The following is a 22,833-nucleotide window of genomic DNA, read 5'->3' on the forward strand; positions in this document are numbered from 1 at the left end:
TAAAGAGAAACTAGAAGCTTCCCTAATATGCTAGGGGGCTAGCAGCATATTATTCAGTTTACAATCAGATCAAAAACAGATGTAACTATCGGAATGGGCATGACTTCGCTTATATATTTAAAAAAACACAACAAACTAGGCAAACATAATCAAAATAGTCAAAAGATATTGTGGTATTAGTCCTGCAGTCATTATAGTTAAATATACATCTCATTCAGATTCACAAAACAAAAATCTAGATTTCTTGAGTATCTTGACACTGCTCCAATACTTCACTGTCAGTCATTTCTAAATCTGAGTTAATATTACCAGACCTGAGGTAAGGTTTTTAGCTAGAGCTAAAAACAGTCAGCTCAGCTATGAAATGGAAGAGAGACATTACCAGAAATTACTAACAGAAAGCAAAATTACAGGAGAAAGGATAATTTGAGTAGTGGAGCAGCAAATCATTAAAAAGGATAGTGGGTTGTTAACACCTGTGGAGTGGAGAGAAATAAGCAGGAATCAGGGAACGTTAATGAGTCATGAAGTTAATTGACTCCCTCAATGCTGCCTGAATAGAAATGCCCCTGCCTATCCCAGGCAGTTGGTTTTAAAGTTTGAGTAGAGTAGGAATCAAAGGCGGGGTACAACTGCACCCCACCCCTTAGATCAGCTGATGGTATCCACTTCCACCATTGATCTGATGCTGTATGGTGCTTCTCATATTCTTATGTTCATCAAATTGTAACATATATAGTGAATATCGTACAAACGAGGGAAAATAACAATACTCCATTTAAGCGGGGGGAATGACTTGAGTCAAAACAGGGCTGTCCAACTTCTAAGTACCCAGGGGCCACATACCCTGGGGGCAATGTTAGTGAAAGCAACAGAATCCCCTGGGCTACACTCCCCCATCCCTGCTGCATTACACATGCAGGCAGCCTCCATATCAGTTCCTTCACTGCACTGATCTGTGGGGTCTTTGTTCCTCTTGGGCTTTGCTGCCCCATCCCCTGAGGCAGGAATACAAAGCAAGTGTTGAGGGAGAGATGTGGGGGGGCCTAGAGACCCCAGCTGCAGCAGCAGCCAGAATGACAGAGGGAGCAACAGCTGGGTTGGAGCCCAGCTGCATATGAACCCCTCATAGACCACAGTTGGACAGCCCTGAGTTCAACATGTTAATTTTTTGCTCCACAACTTACAATTTACATTTTATTTTAATAGCTTTTCAACAATGGTGGCAGGTTCTAGATTCCCAAACTATATTCCATTGTATAAAACACCTTTATCCAGTGGCTTTCTACAAAATATCTACCACTTTCTGGAGAAAGAAATACTGGAAAAGGGAATAGATCCTCCCAAGCGGATGAGACAAGAATTTCACATTAAATTTGTTTCTCTTTGTAGGATAACAGTGCATCCTGAAAGTTAAAATGGCTGCAAAACGTTAAACTCCTTTTCATTATCTCAATTCCAAGATATTTTTCAATCAGCCTAAACCAAAAGGCCAAGTTTTATTGCTGCATAAATTAAAATAAAAAGTAAAACAAATCCCTCTCACAGAAGTCTATTATCTATACTAATAGTGTGTCTTTAACTACAGTGCTTGACAATTTGGGCACCTATACATGTGCTCTGGGTTGGGGGTGGGGGCATTTTAGAGCTGCTCTAATTGAAACGCCTGCAGCATCTCATGTATTCAGCATCCTGCATTTCAAAATGGTGGCGGGGGCGCTTTAACTAAAAAATCATTCCTACAACCATTTTGAAACATGGGGTCGCTGAATACACAAGACACTGTAGCATGCTGGAGCGTTCTGATTAAAATGCTCCAGTAGACTTGATTAATCAGAGCAGACTCAATTAATCAGAATGTGTCGTAGCATGTGTAAAAGTGCCCTTTAAGCTCAAAGTGACCGAGTAGAATGTTACCAGTAAGAATGACATTCTCACTGCAATCTAGACACCAACTTCTTTGCGCAACCTCCCAATGTGGCCATTCTTACTGTGCACTAAGAGTGTATTTAGGTGAAGTAGATACTGTGCTCCCACAGCGCTATACGGAGTATGTCCATACAGGGAGTCTGGCAAGCCCTAAGCTAATTCTATATACATATAAAGGGCTTTGTCTGTCTGCCTGTCTGTAACACTCTCGGAAAACTCTGACTGGTTGTTTTGGCAGCCAATCACAATGCTTACTGAATAACCAATCAGAGTGCTCTACATAGAACGCTCTGCGGAGCACCGCCATGATGGCGGGAATGGAGGAGATGGAGCAGAGGGGCAGTGATGCAGGGTGGGGGACAGAGGGGACAGCGGGGCAAGCTTCCCCCCCGGCTCTTGCAAGGTGGCAGCAGTGGTGTGGGGTGCTGGTGGAGGGGGATGAAGGGGATAGCAGGGCAAGCTTTGCCCCGCCCCCCCCACTCCTGGGAGGTGGCGACAGTAGCATGGGGTGTCAGCGCTCGGTCCCGTCCCCACCCCCTCGTCATTCTTGATAGGCATTTTGCTAGTTTCTTGATACTGATGATGTAATGCTCACAGATCTCTGATACGGTTATGCCCAACTCTTCACTATCAAACCTTTTCAACATTTATTTAATAGAACCCGAAACTCAGACAACCAAAGTTATACCATAAGGGTACATTCTCCACAGCTCGTCTTGGAATAAGACAAGTCTTTCTCTGTACTTTCTCTGTACATGCCTTCCTGACTATTTATAGTAAAATTCAAATCCCGGTTTCATAGATTTCATAGACATCAGGCCTGGAAGGGACCTCAGGAGATCATCGAGTCCAGCCCCCTGCCCAAAGGGCAGGAAGTCAGCTGGGGTTATAGGATTCCAGCAAGATAAGCATCCAGTTTACTCTTGAAGGTGTTCAATGAAGGTGCTTGAACCACCTCCAATGGCAGACTGTTCCAGACCTTGGGGGCTTGGACAGTAAAGAAATTCTTCCTTATGTCCAGCCTGAAACGGTCTTGCAGGAGTTTGTGACCGTTCGACCTAGTCATCCCTTGGGGTGCTCTGGTGAACAAACGTTCCCCCAGATCCTGGTGGTCACCCTTGATAAACTTATAGGTGGCCATCAGATCACCCCTGAGCCTACGCTTTTCCAGGCTAAAGAGTCCCATGTCTCTCAGCCTGTCATCGTAAGATCTGTTTTCCTGACCTCTGATCATGCGCGTGGCTCTTCTCTGGACTCTCTCAAGCTTCTCCACATCCTTTTTGAATTGTGGAGCCCAAAACTGGATGCAGTACTCCAGCTGCGGCCTCACCAAGGCGGAGTACAAGGGGAGAATGACGTCCCGGGATTTGCTTGAGAAGCATCTATGGATGCAAGCCAGCGTTTTGGTCGCTTTACTAGCCGCAGCATCGCATTGCAGGCTCATGTTCTTCTTGTGGTCAATGATGACCCCCAAGTCTCTTTCTTCTGTAGTGCTATCCAACGTAGCACTGCCAAGCCTAGAAGGATGCTGCAGGTTTTTCCTCCCAAGGTGGAGAACCTTGCATTTTTCGGTGTTAAACACCATCAGGTTCTCATCTGCCCATTTGCTGAGCTTGTCCAGGTCAGCCTGGATCACCTGCCTATCTTCTGGTGTGGATGCTTTGCCCCAAAGTTTGGTGTCATCGGTGAACTTGGCCAGTCCACTCCTGACTCCAATGTCCACATCATTAATGAAGATGTTGAACAGTATGGGTCCAAGGACAGAGCCTTGAGGGACCCCACTGGTCACAGGGCACCACGATGAGTGACTGCCATCAATTACAACCCTCTGGGTCAGACCACGGAGCCAGTTTCCCAGCCAGCAGATTGTGGTGGAGCCAAGGCCGCCAAGAGGTGATCATGGGATACCAGATCAAAAGCTTTTTTGAAGTCAAGATATATGACATCAATCTCTTCTCCCTTGTCCAGGTGATAGGTCACCTTGTCATAGAAGGAAATGAGATTGGTCAAACAAGACCTACCCGCAACAAACCCATGCTGGCTATCCCTTAGGATGTTAGCCTGGGCCAGTCCATCAAGGATGGCCTCCTTAATAAACTTTTCTAAGATCTTCCTTCGGTTCCTTCTGTTGCCTTCTTTTTCTTATGTTCATGCACTAAGACAGCTTTCTCTAGCACATGAGTGAGTTTTGTTTTCCTTAGATAAGAACACGTAAAGAGTTCCCCAGTATCAGCTTTTCTGAGAATAAAACAAAGTGAGAAATATTTATTCTCCCCTACCCCATTATTTTCAAGTCTCCAATCAGATGAGCAGGCATCATTCTGTGACAAGTAAGAGCTCATTTTTTGCCTCAATATTTAGCATGCAGTTTCAGATTTATGCTAAATAATTTAGAGGCGGGAAGTGAAACCATTAGAAATTTTTCAGAGTATAGCATGCTTCAGATTCTCAGATCCATTGTGTAGAGAAATCTATCACTTAGTCAACACTTATCACTTCAAAAAGAAAGCTATTGCTGTGACGATACATTGACCTCTTCAAGTGACAGGTCAATTTCTGAGCCATCTGAAATGCAGTGAAATTGCAGCAGTCCAAATCTGACACGCCTTTGGGATTAGAAAGGCAAGGTTAACCTTTAAAAGATGAATAAAGCCATCACCAAAGAGTGTCGAATGAGAGGTTTTGCTGCACCAATGGTGAGTAAGTTAGGAGGCAAGACTGAATTAAAGGAGTGCCAAGCGGGAAGGTACACCTTCCTTGCTTAGAGTAGAGCCCAGCTTTGTATGATGCCTTACTTCTACACACAGGAGAATGTGTGGAAAGCACAGGGGGAGCAGAGGAGGAGAGGGGTAAGAAGATCTGCTTCTGTGAAAATGCCTGTTATAAAGGAAATATGTTGCAGTATGTATGCTACTCCAGGTAACAGAAGGAACTAAACTCCATGGAACCATATTTAGCCATCCCAATGCCTGGAGAAGGGAGATTCTTGCTCTGCTTTCCTCTGACAATCCAGCCATCTGGATTCAGTCTTAAAACACTTGTGCTACTCTTATTAGGAAAAAAAATGGATGGAGCCAAGTTGTGAAGGCAGTGAGCCTGTGGTGACAAAAAGAAGAGGCTAAAACATAGGGTGGGTGTGGTACGTCCCTTGTAACTCCCATCACTGGGTTAATCTATACCCTAAGAGTTTTAAAACAACTACATATTAAAAATGATTTTTAGAATGATCATAAACATATAAATCAAAGGATTAATACAGGATTGTTAATATATGCCAAATTGCATGTGATTTTAACTGGCTTTGGAGTAACAGCAGGCAGGAGAATACAAGTGCCAAGGAAACCTCAGCATCTTCACTTGAAGAGCTGCCACCATAAAAAAGATGTTATGTTTTATCAGCTCACATGTCTGCTGGCAACAAGACAGACAGGGAAGAGAACTGAAGCCCCAAAGATGTCTTGCCCAAGCTGTAGGGGAATGACTAGAAGCTATTGCAGAACAGAAAGTGCCAGTGAAGGAAATGAAGTAGTAGGCAGATGAACTTAAACTGGAGGAGGAGGGAGGTAGGGACCTACACTGAATTCAGATGTAGAAAAATGCTCTCTTCTCTTTTAGCTTTTATTTTGCTGGAGTTAATTCACTTGAGTCAAGTTTTCAGAAGTACTAAACACCTGCAGTTCCCACCTTTCTTCATTTGGCATTGCATATATTCAGCACTTTGGAAAGCCACAAAACACTAGGTTCAAATACAGATACTCTGAACAGGAAGCTGTTCCACTAAAATTAATGGCACTAATGAAATGATCCCTAATGATTTCCTCCATGGCAGAGTTTGAAGTGAGACTTTAAAGAGAGATTTTTATCTACTTGTAACAGCTACTAAAAGGGACAAATGATAGTGCCCACATACTGTCAATTTCATACCATTTTAATCAGTTGTACATGAAAAACAGGTGGCATTAAACTTTTCATGCTAGTCTGGCAGATATAAAAACAAATTGTAACAGTTGAAATACTATAGATTGCCTTGTTTTTAGAACAGATTATTTAACTAAGAAACAAGAAGCATTTTTTTTTAAAGCTCTCCTGGCAAAAATGTTACTGTAACCTTCCTGGAATACAAATAAATGGGTAGAAAAAACGATTGCTGTGAATACAGAAAACAAAAGAGTTTGATCAAAGGTTCTCGTTATGTACTTTCTTTAAGGGGAAAAAGTAATAACATTGCCTGAATTCTGAATTAAATATAAAGTGTTTCTCATATGTGAAGTATCAGTGCTCATGAGTTTATTGATCAACCTCCATTAATATGCTATGTAGTATGAGCTCCTTCAGTCATGGACTGTGCTCCATTCTATGTTTGTACAGCTCAAAACAGCTTTGGCACACACTCCTGCTCAGGCATGTGCCAACTATTCACTAACATATGCTGCCTCAGATAGCAGCTAGTGCAGGGTATATTTCCACCCAAACCCCTCAGGTAGATTGTGGGAGGCAGATTGTGAATTTGAATCACAATCTGTTGCTTATTCTGCCCCTGAGGCAGTGTAGCAACGTGCTACCACAAACAAAGAGCTTAACTCCATTATCTACCCCTATGCCAGGAGGGAACAAGTATATGGGATTTCAGCATTTAAAAAAGTATATAGAACACAAATGTTTTATACTGACCAGGGGTGCAGTAAAATTTACTTTCATGAGATGCCATACAGTATATCCCAATGAGTAATGAACATAAATTTTCTATTGCCACAGAGGGCAGCTTGATATAGATTGTAACAGATGGAAGTGGTAATGGAGCTGCCGGTTTGTGAAGCTATTATTCAGATTTTTTTATTGCTGTAATAATTAGGGGAAAAATCATGCAGTTTTTACTCAAGTAAATCTCCCATTGTGTTCAAAATGCTGCATGTATTTCTTGTTGACTTCAGTGGAAAGTGTACCTCAATACTCCTGCCAAATTCTGTATGTTAACAAAACAAATACATTTGTATTCAAATTCATCCTAGTTTGGGGAACCATCACATCCTTAACAGCTTGATACTTGGTTCTACAGACTTTTTAAAAGAGCGTCTTTAAAAGATCAGAAAGTATTGCAAATGAAACCATGAAGCTTACATGATAAATTCTGTTAGGTTGCACCATTTTTTAGAGTCTACTTTCTTCATCATTTCTTCAAATGATTTTCCACAGGTAGGCAACTTTTCTAACATGAGAGATTCATTGCAAACAATTGCTTGATGTCGTGCACCTAAAACAAATCAAAGAGCACTTTTAATCTGAGAACCTTGAAGGAGGAAGAAATATGAGCATGTTTACTGCACAGAACAATTAATACAATCATATTTTGCACTTTTAGCATAAACCCTTTTCTTCTCAGTCATTGTAAAGGACTTTACAGATTTTAATGAATTTAGCTTCAGAATACCACCGAGCTGTGTTATCTGTCCCATAAGAAAAATGAGGCAAAAAAAGAATCCTTAAAACTAAGTTCAGACCAGGTACAAGTATTCTCATTGTAGTTAATGGCATTGGGAACCACTCGCACTGTAGCCAAATTGGACTATTATAAACTGCCCCAGGTAGAACTAGGAACAAAAATGAAGTACTTTGATTATTAGCTCTGCTGGCTTATCTAATTTATCAATAATGCAGTAACTGGCAGACAAAGGAAAAAGGCTTACACTCACAATTAATTAATGCAAAACCTTAAAACTTATTTATTTTCCTGAAGGGAACAGTTTTGTCCAGAACCGTGCTCTTAGAAAAGCACCATGTGGGTTGCAATTTCCAATGGCTGTTAGAAATGGATTGTTGATTTGAAATTACTACGCCTCTACATAGCACAATACTGTTCCTTCACCACCCACCTGTGCACAGCTATTAGCAATTATTACATATAAAATACTAAATAGCAATTAACAAGTGCAGGATCAATACTGAGTGTAAGTCCAACTCCTGGAATGGGATTTGAATTTATGCATGTCCTTCTGCGGCCAACTGAGCCATACTGCTGTATAAAACATTGGTTTCTACAGTCCAGCATATAGGAACCTATCCAACTGTATTTACAATCGTAATATGATTCTATGCTGTAAGGCAAAATGGAATTATACGACATATACTGTTTTGGGCTATAATGTAGGTTAGAAAGAAATTTTCAAGTTTAATAAACATGGCTTGCTATAAATATGTAGTTTCAGTCAAACAGTTTAATAGCATGAATATTTGTTTATTTCATCTACAAAGCATCTGCACTTTCCCGTTGCATTATTTTTAGCAGTTCCTACAACTTTTTAGGTCTACACTCATCAGGAGTGAAATTCTTTAACAATCTATTATAATTTACTTTCTTTTGGGCTTATAGAATACTGAAAGAACATCTGGTCATAAAATAGGATCTCCATGGACAATTCTGATATTTCAAAATTTGTTTTCATGCTGAATTGAAAAATGAATTTAATATTTCAAAGTTCCTATAGAACAAAAATTCTGAAAACTCTCTGTTCAGGATAATTGAAATATTTCACTTTGATAATGTTAAGACATCCTATTTGGACAAAATTAAATGCGTTTTGGTTTTAATTTTAATTTTTTCAAATTTGGTATGACATTAAAACTATATCATTTATAATATTGAAATATCTTAATACTACGTTTACAGAGATTTAACATATATAGCAAAATTAAATTAATCAGAATGAGAAAGTCAAAATGATTTTAATTTTTTTTTTTTACTTTTATACTTTTTTTTTACTTTTTCCAATTGAAAGTTATATTCATGGGGAAAGTTTCCATTTTGACAAAAGTGCACCGGTGTGCCCCCTGTCAGGCCACAAACCCTAGGCGGGAGCACCGGTGCCCCCCTGCAAGCACCGGCCAGGGAATGAAAGCACTGGATGTAGGCTGTGGCCACTTCTGGAAGTGCCACAGCCACCTCCGAGAGCACCGCGGCCACTTCAGGGAGCAGTGTGCCGCTCGATGGTTGGTAAGTTTTGCCGTGGGGTGTATTCCCTCCAGTCGACTAGATTGGCCACGGGGGGACCCGCCCCCCGGTCACTGATTGGTCACTGGGGAGGCACATGCTACTGAACCCACTAAACCAAGAAAAACCTCAAAAGCTAAGTACAGACAGTCGAAAAAAACCAGGCTGAATTGATTCAATCTTTTCAGGTTAGTCTAAGCTTCGTAGTTTGAACTGATAAACAAGTGAACAGACATTCACTTTTGATTCTTGAAATACAGCCACATGCTGTAGTGGTCCAGGCCAGAAGCCAGGGGAGCATTAGAGCACTCCTCTATACTCAGCTAGAGCAGACATGTTGGTCCAAGGCCAGCCTGGCCACCCTGCAATGAGGTTTTTAGGGGAAGTGCAAAGTATCCTGGGATGCTAAGGGACTGTGAGATAACTTGAATCTGGAGGGGAAGAGATGACTGATTCTGTGGATGTGGGGAGACCAGTGCGTGTGGTATATCTTGATTTTAGCAAGGCTTTTGATATGGGCTCCCACAACCTTCTCACAGGCAAGCTAAGGAAGTATGGGCTGGATAAATGGACTATTAGGTGGATAGAAGACTGGATGAAGCATTGGGCTCAGAGGGGAGTAAATCAATGTCTAGTTGGCAGCTAGTATCAAGCAAGTGATCCAGGGGTTTATCCTGGGGTCAGTTTTGTTCAATATGTTCATCAATAACCTGGAAAATGGGATGGAGTGCACCCACAGCAAGTTTGCAGATGACACCAAGATGGGAGGAGTAGTAGATATGCCAGAGGGCAGGGTTAGGATTCCAAGTGACCTAGACATATTGGAGAACTGGGTCAAAAGAAATCCCATGAGGTTTAATAAGGACAAGTGCAAACTCCTTAGAACCTGCCTGCACTTACAACGAAACAATCTCATGCACCAGGAAAGGCTGGAAACTGACTGGCTGGGCAGCAGCTGTGCAGAAAGGGACCTGGGGGTGATAGTGGTCAATAAGCAGAATATGAACCAACAGTGTGTACTTGTTGCCAAGAAGACTGCATTGGTAGGAGTGTTGCCAGCAGGCCAAGGGAAGTGATTATTTCCCTCTATTCAACACTGGTGAGGCCACATCTGGAGTGCTGTGTTCAGTTTTGGGGCCTCCACTACAGAAAGGATGTGGACAAACTGGAGAGAGTCCAGTGGAGGGCAACAAAATGGTGAGGGGGCTGGAGCACATGAGTTATGAGGAGAGGCTGAGGGAGCTAAGCTTATTTAGAGAAGAAAAGAATGAGAGGGGATTTAATAGCAGCCTTCAACTACCTGAAGGGAGGTTTGAAAGAGAATGAAGCTAGACTGTTCTCAGTGGTGGCAGATGACAAAATAAGGAGCGATGGTCTCAAGTTACAGCAAAGAAAGTTTAGGTTGGATATTAGGAAAAATGTTCTCACTAGGAGGGTACTAAACATTGGAACAGGTTACCCAGAGAGGTTGTGGACTTTCCATCCTTGGAGGTTTTTAATACCTGGCTTGACAAAGCCTTGGCAGGGATGATCTAGTTGGAGATGGTCCTGGTTTGAGCAGGGACTAAGACTAGATAACCTCCTGGGGTCCCTTCCAACTGTAATTTTCTATGATTCTATGATCTGGGACAAAATAAACTCATTTAACCTGAATCAGTTATGTCTGATATTACATCCATCCAGGTCTATTTTAAACTAGTTTCAGCCACTTTAAAAGTAGTTTTTGTGCACTGAACTTCAGTTGTATTATGGATTTGAACCAGTTTCCAATCACTTATACTAGTTTATGTATGATTTCTGTCTCTAGCCACAAAGTGATACAATACTGATGTGTCTGGCAGTTTGAGATAAGCAGTGACCTGGGGGCATTTGTATATGTGCTCTGGGGGGAGAGAGGCGATCGGCTTTAATTAGAGCAGCTCCAAGAGCTGCTCTAATTAAAGCACCCAGAGTGTCATGTGTATCAGCGTTCCTTTGCTGAAAAAATGGCAGCGGGGCACTTTAACTAAAGCTTGTTGAACACCCCCACTGCCATTTTTCAGCAAGGGGACACTGATACATATGACAGTGGAGTTCACTGGAGCTCAGTAATTACCACGCTCCAGAAGACTCGATTAGTCTGCATGTGTATAGGCGCCCCTGTTTACTAAATATCAATGTTAGAAGCAGGGTGTTCTCCACTAAGGACTTTAACACGAAATACAATTCCTCGTTTGGTGTGATCAAATAGAAGTCTGTTCTTTGGTGCACAATACAAATCCTAGATAAGTACACTGTTTGGTTTTCATGCACTGGGCATTTTTGGCAGGCTGTGTTCAGGGCTGGAATATTTTTCAACATCTTACAAAATACCATATATACTGCAGAATTAGATACTGTAGAATCAGATGAACAGGTATGTAATTGTATAAGATATTTCCCATAAAAACATCTTATCAAGCAAGAGTTTCAGTCAGAGTATTCAATTCTTCTCATGCTGAAACTGCTTTCACAAATGGGAACTAAAGTCATATCTAAAAGTTTTACCATAGCTAGACTATTTAGACTCTTTAGAGACTCGATTGGTGAAAAATAACAGTTCCACATGTAAAGCAAACTGCCATTGGACCAAAATGTATAGAAGTCAACTGACTGACTGACCTAACATATATGAATGTGTGTTTCTAAAGGAATACCGTTAACCAAACTATAATATCTGTTTCATATTTAGAAACAAAAGAACAACTCACCTCCTAATCCAAGTGTCATTAGATGATTAACTAGGAAAAAAAGAATAGGGGATTGATTAGGATTTATTAGAAGTTATGGCTTTATTCCAACATGATTAAAATGGGAGTACTGCTAGAAACAATGTCTTGACCAAATTAATGATTCAACAGAACATTCCAGGTGCCCATCCAACTTAATCATGGTTACCATTTGTTCAAAAAAGAACCTCCTTCTATATATCTTTTAATTTATATAAATCATACAGGCTCTGTAAAGATTTATCTACACTACAGAGCCTTTGCTGCCCTAGTGCTACGCTGGCAAAACTCCCTAGTGGAGAGACAGAATATGCCAATATATTGAAATTTTCGGCCAATACCATCTCACTGAACAACATAATCCAAGGAAGCAGGAACACTGTTTTGTCAGTTTAGCTGTGTCCATACCAGGGGTTTTGCTGACATGGCTACATCGTTTTGGGAGAAAGGGGGGAGCATGATTTTTTTCACACTCTGCAGGCAAAACTTTGTGGTGCAGACCTATCCACTGGAGCTAAATGAGTTATTTTCCAAGTGAGTACTTTCAGATCCCCCTTTACACCTTTTATAGGCCCATTGAGTGGGGTGTGCTCTGCAGGAAATAATGTAGATCCAAATTCTGCCTTCATTAATACTGGCCTAGTCCATTCTATAAGAACCATTTTACTCAAATGTCTATGAAAAGTATGTAGGCCCTACTAAGCAATAACCTTCTGTCATGGTCAAGTGCAAGATTCTTTGCATACAAGATACTAATGAATGAAAATGTACTAGAATTCTATAAAGCAGGAGTCCCTGGTATATCAAGATGCTTGGATTATACCCAGACATGAGGTTTTGAGCTCATTTGTAAAGCCTAAGAGTTGTCTCCCTCTTGGAAATACAATACTTATTTTTCCAGGCTAGTTCAAGCCAAGAAGGCTTAAACATATTAGTAAATTAATTCCCTGTGGAGTTTTAAAAAGCTACATTCATAATATTCTTTATTGATTGTTGAGATATGCGTATCAGTTTAAAAGCCCATTCCCCGTTTTCTGGGGAAGATAAACTACCCACTATAAAACAACTGAACATTTCACTGCACAAAGTCCATTTAATTTGGAAATCTTGCTCTGTCAGTTCATATTGAAGGCACTCCAAGTACTCTCCAGTCATGAATACAGGAATTCTCACAACAACATTGTGAAGCAAGTTAACTTAAAGAAAGGACAGGAATAGTACACAAAGATTTATCCACACTGCACAGATTGGATAACAGAGGCACAGAGAGTTTAAGTGGCTTTTTTCCAGTGTCACATTAGGATAACTGTAACCAAGCCAATTATAAAGGAGGCTTCTTGACTCTTATTCCTGTACTTTAATTATAAACCCAGCCAATAACACAAAAGGAAATGTTACTCATATTGCTAGTCAAAGGTGATACAAAGGGTCTCACAAGATTGTTCTCAAACATATTGTCAACAAAAAAAGTGTCTGAATACCATCACATGAAGTATGAGCACCCAGATCAACTTCTGATGGTCATCCTTCATTACCTTCAACATTTTCAGATATTTCCCTAAAGAAAAAGATTTAACCAGGGACAAAAGTGAGACTTGTGACAGGATATAGACAGATGGCCCAAAGTATGATTCAACAGGCAGTCCTTTTAGTCAGGGCTAAGTTGAGTATTCAACTTTAAAGGTCCTTTAATCAATCAATTCCATTAAATGCACTTAGCATATACATAGCTAGAAGCAAAGTGCAGCTGTGGAAGATGCTGCAGTAAATATGATGCATTCACAAACATTATTATTTGGACCAACACATGGAAAAAGAGGTTATTTTGATCATGTGAGCTGGCTGCAAGTTTAATCACATTGAAAGGAAGTCACAGCAGCTGCTTTTATTTCCTCTGCATCCAAACACAAGTTAAAGTGGTTACCAATTAACATTGTAGAAATTCAATAGAAATGAGAGTTAGTGAGGTGGGTACAGCAGCAGGACAGAAAAGACTGGGGGAGTTTTGGGTCAAAAGACATAGAGGCGTTGTAAAAGAACACAGCAGAGGAGCAAAACAGAAGAAAGACATAAGCAAATAAGAGAACAACAAAACAAGGATTTTTTATTATTATGTCTTCAAAAAGCACATACAGTAAGAGTGAAATCCTGACACCAGATTTGCACACTTATTGCATATTTCGCACTCCGTCTTGTCCATAGAAGACCTTACAGGATTTATTATCTAAAGTGACCCAGGGTAACATAAAAATTCAAGATAAGAACATAAGTATTGCCATTTACTGGATCAGACCATAGGTCCATTTTGCCCGGTATCTTGTGTCACACAGTGGCAGAGGTTGTGAATGTACCAATCCCCTGGTACATTCATTATGCCAGAAACGCCATTTCTAGGATAAGGTGAGATGGACCATTATGGCCTTTCCAATGACCTTTCGTTATGCAAGAAAGGCCATTTCTGGGATATGGCAAGAGGGACAAATTACGCAAAATTCACCTTTCAAATGAATAGTATCACCAAAACTAGTTCATATTTAAGTGTAATTTCGTTATGTATTGACACCCTTTTTAGAGACACTATTATTCATACCTCAGTCACTGTATAAACCTATAATGACATTTGGGTTGGTGCGGTGTCATGTTCCCAAACCCACTTTGCAATAATGAGTTTTATTTTTTATGCAGGTTCAAAAGGACAAATTATTCTGATATTTTCAGTTTCCCTAAAAATTTGTCACACCTGAGTGATTTTTATTATTCTCCAAAGAATATATGACGTATCTCTTGTTTCATCTGGCTTGTGTATGTAGGGTTTTATCAAAAAAGGACATTACAGCAATATTCTGTATATACTATGCTGTAGCTTCTCTGCATTAATATTCAAAATTTGTCTGGCTCACTCCAAAAAAATTGCTTTCCCCTCAGATTTCTCATTAACTGAAGAACAGAAAAGTACCAAAGGATATTTAATGACCACAAGTGGCCATGAAGATCTTGGTTTTCTATCTCATTTTTGAGACGGCAGTTTGCAGCCAGTGATTTTTCCTTGTAAGAGTAATCAGGATCAGAGTTTGATGGGATATGATTGTAGGGCAATGGCTATTGATGATTTGTCAAGGTCTGTAATGTGCCATAGATTATTTTTTAAATTTTTGTTCTAAATATGAGGCATTTCAAAACACTTCATTTGACCCTCTTTAAGTATTTAAAGATTAAATACCTCTGTTCTGTATGCAGGCTTCCATTTACAAGAATTACGTGGCCATCTTTTTTCTTTTAAAGTACATATAAAGATTTATTGTTGCAGAGAACTTGTATCAATTGTAAGTCATGATTGTATATTTACAAGAATTGTTATATATTTTCATACACCAAAGGCATACAAAACTCTTAAGCACCTCACCTATGCTCTGGCATCTTCATATCAGGTAACAGAGTGGCCAAAGGAACTCTAAAAGTATTGGATCCAGACAGGGGATAATTCCTCTATTATTTATCTCTGTGAATTACTGTAGCACTGATGAGCCATAGTTCAGACCAGCACTCCACTGTCCTTGCTACCATACAGAAAATAGAGACACCTCATGCCCTATTGAGACACTTTTTTGCAAGTCCGAGCATAAGCAGCATGCCCAGAATATGGCCATTGTATCCAAGGTTAAAGAGGTTCTGGGCATCCCTGCAAATCCAGAAGGCAGACTAAAGCAGCTCTCATAACCGAAACAGGTTCCCTGGACCTATCTGAGTTATATAAAGATTTTTTTCATCCCTTGAAATAGCCTGAGGGTAGATCCTAGGTGCTCTAAAAGCTAGTAAGACTAGGACAGATTCTCTTCTGAGTTAAGTTGTCATAGTTTCATTGCCTACAATTGAATTGCAGTGATTTACATCAGATGAGCATTCCATGAGAATTGCTCCATTTTTGGCTCAATTTATCAATGGAGTAAAACTGTAGGGAACATGCAAACACTAAGTTACTGAACTAGAGGTGTTCTGCCAGCTTTTGTACCAATGCCTGCATCCCAGAGAGAATCATCTTGAGGAAAGAGGCAGCAATGATTGCACCACTGTCTTCAATGAGAAAAGGAAACTATAAATTGTGACTTCAGGGCCACAGTCAGAGCATACTCAGCAGATATCTGAATTCATTTTTCAGGAACCCCAGCTATATCATCTCACCACAGACTTTCACTCATCATCTGGGCACCACTGGATGACTTAAATTTAGCCCTTCTTCCAGTACAGCCTGGGTATCAGGCATTTTGCATCATCATGACTGCTTATTTTGACCTACTTCACATCACCAATGCTTCTACAATCCAACAGCTGCACCTAAACAATTATTTTAAGTTGCTCTTTGAGTCTAGTTACCAACAGCATGAAGATAATAGTCCCTAGACAGAGATAAGCCAGAATGATAATTTAACACAAGCATGCTAAATAGATTAGACACGCAACAGACCAAAGAGACAACTGGAAGAAGCTCAGAGAAATGAAAACTGATTATGATCATATGTCCTAACACAAGTTCCCACATAGGCAGCAAGGATGCAGTTTACTAAACAAGAAGTACAATAAACGGGCACAAACATGTGTAACAAAATGGTCAAATGTGGTGTAGTGACACAAGAAGAACAAGAAGCCCTTCAGGGCTGGCAGACAGTCTACCATTACAACAGTGTGTATTTCTGCATAACACAAGGCAATACCCTGTAGAGATACTCAAACTATCTTGAGTCCCAAAAGTAGCATAGTTTTAAAGAGTTCTCTATGGGATCTTGATGATAATCAGGGTATATAAGCCCAGGTGGAAGACTGCACTGAGGCAGTTAAATTGCATTCAGCATCTGACCTTACTTGTTCAGAACTAGCTTGTGTATCTCTGAGTAGCAGTGCATTATGACATACCTAGGGTGGTGGCCAAGAAAAAAGGCATCTTGGCAGTCAAGTTAGAAGCACAAAAACCTATGGTACAAGGAATAAGCAATGGACGGTGTCATGGTGTCAGCCTGGGGAGAAAAGAGACTAAAAACAATTTAACAGATGTCTCTCTCTGAAATGTTCATAGCAATTATTTTGCTTATCATTTTGCAGTATGGCTCAGCTGATCCTTGAGAAACAGCCCTGCTTCCCTCTTCAGAAGTAATTCTGAGCCCAAAATGTGCATATTTTATATAGCTCCTTCAGCCACATTATTCTAAAATGAAATCACGAGTCAGGCTAGGTCTGCAGAGCATCTGATATCTTTAGATTTGTGCTAGCAGGTGTGCCTTTGGTGTAGTGAGAGGCAAATCTTCATCAGGCTACTAATAATTATGCTATCATGTTCTGTCTCACATCTGAGAATGTCAACAGTTTGCTTATGCCTAGGTCAGTGATTCTGAACAGCTACCAGTTGGTTGTAACCAAACGTTCATCAAATATCAATTGTTTGACAAGCTTATTGGATGCATATTCACAGCACAGAAACCACATGACCTTGCATTGTGACAACATGATACCCCTAGGACTTAGTGTAGCCATCATAGAGGACAGTCCGGTTGTCCTCTGTCCTCTATTGTTGTGAAACTGGACACCTTTATGTCCTCTATTTTTCTCTTCAAGAGACCCGACATATAAAGGCATTGGGTTTCATATTAATAGAGGACAGAGAACAGAGTAGCAGAAAACCGGAATCTCCTCCATGATGGCCACCCTGCTAGGACTGTTTATGTATTTGACATTAAACAACCAGTAGATAAAATGCCTGAGCAATGCCAGGATAGGCATAGTCCCTTCTCTTCCTTCCCTCTGGTCCTATCTCTCTTTCAGTCTTGGCTGCTCAGTGCTCCACCTTCAGTAGGAGAGTGCCTTCACTCAGCCTAGCCTATAGCCCAGTTGTTAAGACACTCTCCTTGGGAGATGAGGCAAGCTGGAATCCCCTCAGGCTGAGAAGGGAATTGAATCTTCATGAAAGCTCTACTGACCAAGTTAGTATAGAAATAAAGTCATCACTATATGTCCTCCATGTTTTCATAGAAAACAACAAGACCCGCTCAGTCCCTTAGAGCAGTGTTTCTCAACCCAAGCTGTGACCCATGACCCAAAACTGGGTTGCAATAACATATGAAGGGGTCATGAACAAACTTTAAAAATGGATTCTCCTTTAAAAGAGAAAAATGTGGGAAACTGTAGCTTTTCCCTTGCTGGCTAGCAGAGTTCCAGCCTGCAAGGGCTTATTTGGGCCCCCCCCACGCTCCCACATACCCCCACCAGCCCACACACCCACCTCCTGTCCCACACACTCAGGGGCTGGGCCATACAACTGGCAGCTCACAGCAGGGGGGCAGCAAGTAAGGAGTGAGGGGCACTGGGTCAGGACTGGTCATCAATGTTTACAAATGGGTCCTGGTACAAAAAAGGTTGAGAACCACTGCCATAGAGGATTAGCTGTGGGCACCTGCCCTCAAAAGAGGATTCCAGGTTGTGAAAACTGGGTGGAGCTGCATCTCTGCAACTATGACTCAGGTGCTTACATTTCAGAAAAGGGCAGGGTTTTCAGACACTTCTCTGTTCTCAGAGATTCCTACTAGCTAGGCCTTGTTTATTGTGATGGCCATCTTGAATCTAGGGTGGCCATCATAGAGAAGAGTTCAATTGTCCTCTGTACAAGAGAAAAATAGAGGACATAAAGGTGCCCGGTTTCATATCAACAGAGGACAGAGGACAAAGTAGCAGAAAACCAGAATGTCCTCTATGATGGCCACCCTACTTGAATCCCATTCTCAAGTGCTAAACTCTCTCCATGTACATGGAACCTATATATCTAACACAGGGTTTTAGACCCTACTCTAAGGGCCAGACGCCTAAAAAAATGGGCATTCCTGTTATACTTGGGTTTTAGGCACTCAAGTTCTACTACCGGGCCGTACAACTGGCAGCTGACGGGCTTCATGTTCAGCCCTCTAGGCTCTCCCCTGGTCCCTGCTTTCCTCATCACTCCAGCTGCAACAGCAGCCAGACTCACCAGGCTTCCCCCTCCCTTCTCTAGCTGCCACTTCTTATCTTCACCTTAGAGGGTGGGGCAGTTTGTCAATATGGAGATCTGATGGTGAATCAGGGGCCATGTCCAGGGAAAAGGAGTGGGTGGGGGATTGCGGCTGAATGGGGAGATGGGGGAGATTGCATCCACATAATGCAGCAAGTGGGGGGAAAGCATTGTGGTTAGGGTAATAACCATCCATGCAGAAAGCCTGGTGTGGCCCACATGGCATGCAGGCCCTGTGACACATGGCCCCTGGTGGCTTAGATGTTGGACAGCCTTATTCAAATATAATAGACTAGTTGCTTTTGAAAGTCATGATCAGGGAATTTGTGAATCTAGTTCAGAGGGAAGGACAGATTGACTAACCTCACAAGAGACAAACAGCACAATCTGAGAGACACTAAAGCAATGAAAACACCTGCCCAAGCTTATCAAAAAAGGAATTCTGAATAAATTCTTCAACGCTGCAGTGTCAGCGCTCATGTAAAGAACAAGGTAGTGTGGGAAAGCCCTTATAAGGCTGGCTAGGTTTAAAGGAAAAAATGTATTTCCAACCTTTCATAAGAATTTAGTGTTTACTAGAAAAATACCCAAGCATCTGCAGTGAAACCATTTTGTATAGGAGTTTATGTTGACAACTGAAGGATACCAAAAGTCATTGCCTAAAGTGTCCATCAAACCAAAATACCCTTGCTTCTGCCTGATCCATTAAATTCTGCCTGGCACTTTGTGGGAGGAAAGGTCTGACATGAAACCTGAACTTGTTTTACTGAAAAAACTTATGAACCTAAGCTAAGTTAAAGGTTCATAAAGAACCCAAAGCCAAACGAGTTCTCACTTCAGTTTATGTTACCACATCTTTATACTATTTTAAGTCCCAGTAGTAGGGTATAATTTCAGTAATATCAAGGCATACTTCCTTGCATGTGCTCTTTTACTGGATTGCATTATAATGATTAATGACTATTACAGGCACATCTGTGCTGCCAGTATAACACTCAGAAGCAATACTGTACACTTTAGTATGAATCAAGCTTCTTTCTTTGGTGTGAAGAACCAGCTTGAAATGCCAGTGCTGTGTTTCTTTCACTTTGTCTCTTTAAAGATGCTGATCTGCTGAGAAATCATCAGCACTCTGCTCTGATAAGTGGAGCCTGGTCACAGCATGATTTCAGGCTTTGCTGTGGGCAAAGGTTTTCAACTAATAGTTTCTGGCTGGTCTTTGGTGTAAATGTAACTCAATGGAAAAGTGAGAGCTGTCTTAGAATTTGAGATGGGAATCAAAAATATAGAGGTTTGATTGAAAACTGCTTGCTTCTATGATGAAGAGTTCAAAACTAACTCAAAACTGAACTAGTGAAGTCTTGACCTTAATTACCCCTAAAAAGTACCACTGAAGTCTACAACGCTTTACAAAAACAGGTGAGGACAAAAGCCTGATGTTAACTTCAGTTTTGCTTTGATGTAAACAAAAGGAGCACATCAGTGCTGAACCGGGTCCACTGTCCAAGCCCTGAAAATTTTATTCTCTGAGGGTGCCAATACACATACATCGAGACTGCTCCGATGCGCTATAATTGCAGCACGTCAGAGCAGAGTCTGTGGAAACGTGGTAATTACTGTACTCCAGCAAACTCCAACATCACATGAATCAGCATCCCCATGCTGAAAAATGGTGGTGGGGGCACTTTAACTAAAGCTTGTTCAGTGAGTTTCAGTTAAAGTGCCTCTGCCACCATTTTTCAGCACAGGGATGCTGATACATGTGACACTCCAGATGCTTTAGTTAGAGCAGCATTCAGAGCCACTCTAATTAAAGGGCCCCCTCCCCATCACCACCACCTCCCAGAGCATGTGTATAAACATCCTGAGAGCTCAATCCTAGGAAATGGTTTTGAGCAAACAAAATTCAGTGTTTGCACAGAGCAACTGTGGACTTCAGTGGTGGCCTACTGGGCAGATGCCACTGAAGAATTAGTGTCTAAGTTATGATGAAATAGCAGGTGATGTCAGAGGAATGGCAGTGGTCAGCTGGCCATTTACCTGTAAATTACCTGACTGGAGTACACACATTGTGGGCTTGGTATCTTCATATTCATATATATATGCACATACAAGTAGATGTGTGCAACAGCAAATCAACCTTTGAGAAATGGGCTCTATAAAGATCCTCTCTCCTAGATAACAAAGAATTTGATCTAATAAATTCATGTGGAGGAGGTTCTGAGACAGCCTGTCAAAGAAAATTAATCTCAAACATCCTTATTTTTGACAGATCTGGAGGCTACTGTTAGTATTAGCTGAAAAAAATGACATTGTCACTACAACATGGTTGACTCCCACCTGGCATCCTCTTAATAACCCTAGCTCTAAGTGCATGTGTATGGTTCAAAAGGTCAGCTTTTATTCTCACTGCTCCTAATTTTCCATTATATGTTTGTCCTTTGTAACAGCAGACTGTTAAGGGGAAAAAGAGAGAGAACAATCATAATGTAGTGTGAAAGCCACAGAGGAAATGAGGTAAATTTAGTTCACAGATCTGGGCAGTAAAAGGAAAGCAACACAAAGGAAGGATACAAGGAATAAACAGAAGCCACAATAAATATAGTGCATGAAAGAAATACAGGCACAATTTAAAATAGCCCCAGAAACATATTTCTACATTTAAGGATTAAGCAACAACAAAAAGGGAAAGATTAAGAAAACCTGGGAGAGAAGCATAGTAATCTCTTCATGTTCCCCATCTGCTCAGCCTATCCCCAAACTTTACTTCAAAGCTGCACCACAATAGACAACAGTCTGGATTAGGATACATTTATTCCCAGCAAGGGTTTAGGGGGCTTCAGTCAGGACAATCCCACCTCAGAAGTAGTGAGATGCAAGCTCTCACTTTCATTTGAATCGGCCTCTTAAACAGATGCAAAAAATTCCAGTAGGGAGGAGTTTGTGCTAAATAGGAGTGGAAGTTCTCGGGGAACAAATGGACTAGATCCTCACCTTGGTTTATTGGAGTTAATTGTTTCTAGACTCCATGAAAAGAGTGCAACCAGAAATAGCATTGCCAGTTTGAGGATGCTGTGGTGGCAAGGGGAGGGGTGGGGCTAGCTAAAGCAGGAGCTGGAAGTTAATAAAAAAAGATTCCCCCTCTCATCCAGGAAGAGTTTTCTGGAGTTGAAAATGAGAAACTATCTTGCTCTGACATTTGCTTTTTTATGGACTTCATGCAATCATATCTATCCCTTTATAAATGGTATGAAAAACTACAATATTAGGTTGATACAGATTAATATTTGGATCCAACAATCAGATTTAGTCCCATATTATATCATCGTTATAACAATTGAATTGGTTTGGAAATGTAGGTAGGTTAACAACCATGAACCCTAGGGGTCTCCTTTCACTAAGCAGGTAAGCATGGATGGAACAATGTAAACACTTCCCATTCCAACCACCAATGCAACTCAACAAGCAACATTACCAGGAGTAAAGTTTCCCAGTCAGTTTTGCCTTGCCAACTCTTTCTGAGGCCACCCAGAAGCATACCAATTACTCTGAAGTCATACTTCAACTGTGAGCTCTTCAGGCCAGAAACACTGTCCTAACACTCATTTTTAAAGCACCGTTGGCCCTATATAAACAATGCTTCACAATTTCTGAACAACTAATACATCATTTAAAGTCCCTAAATAGGTTTTCTGATTCTTTACTTGAAATGAATGTTTTTCACTTAATGCTACTGTTGTAGACCAAAACCAAATATAGAGTTCTAGATACAAAATTTCTATCAATTTTGTAATGGAAGTAGTGTGGTTTACCCTGAGATGTTAAATTAATTTTCCATCACAATGTTTCTGTATTCTTACAATTTAGATTAAGTTGGGTTCTTTTTGCTGAAAGGAACAGAAAGTGACAATCTTTACAATACACTCATCTCTTCATGGTAAGCAAACAAGTCTTAGTATCAGTATCAATCACCTGCAGTAAACCCTCTTCTTGTTCTTGAATGGATGTCACATAGGATTATACAGATTCATTTCCAGAGAGATTCTCTCCTGCTGGTAACTGCAGCTCAAGCCATGCCTATGGAAGAACACTCTTACAAGAAGGAAAAATATCCATTTGTTTCAAAATTATAACAGAGCTTATAG

General features: G+C 40.8%; 1 protein-coding gene across 2 annotated transcripts in view; it reads right to left on the minus strand.

Annotated features, from left to right (window-relative positions):
• Positions 1-22,833, minus strand: part of RAMP3 (receptor activity modifying protein 3) — a 97,610-nt gene that overhangs the window by 57,747 nt on the left and 17,030 nt on the right. The window contains exons 2-3 of one of the 2 annotated variants that reach the window (XM_090049963.1): positions 11,644-11,673; positions 7,048-7,180 (exon numbers count right to left, since the gene is read on the minus strand). In XM_090049963.1, coding sequence (XP_089906089.1) covers positions 7,048-7,180; positions 11,644-11,673 — 163 coding nt within the window. The remainder of the gene's footprint in view (positions 1-7,047; positions 7,181-11,643; positions 11,674-22,833) is intronic. The other variant, XM_090049964.1, reaches the window with a different exon arrangement.

Source organism: Crocodylus siamensis, chromosome 5 (assembly GCF_052110815.1).
Source record: "Crocodylus siamensis isolate JL-2025a chromosome 5, ASM5211081v1, whole genome shotgun sequence".
NCBI lineage: Eukaryota > Metazoa > Chordata > Crocodylia > Crocodylidae > Crocodylus > Crocodylus siamensis.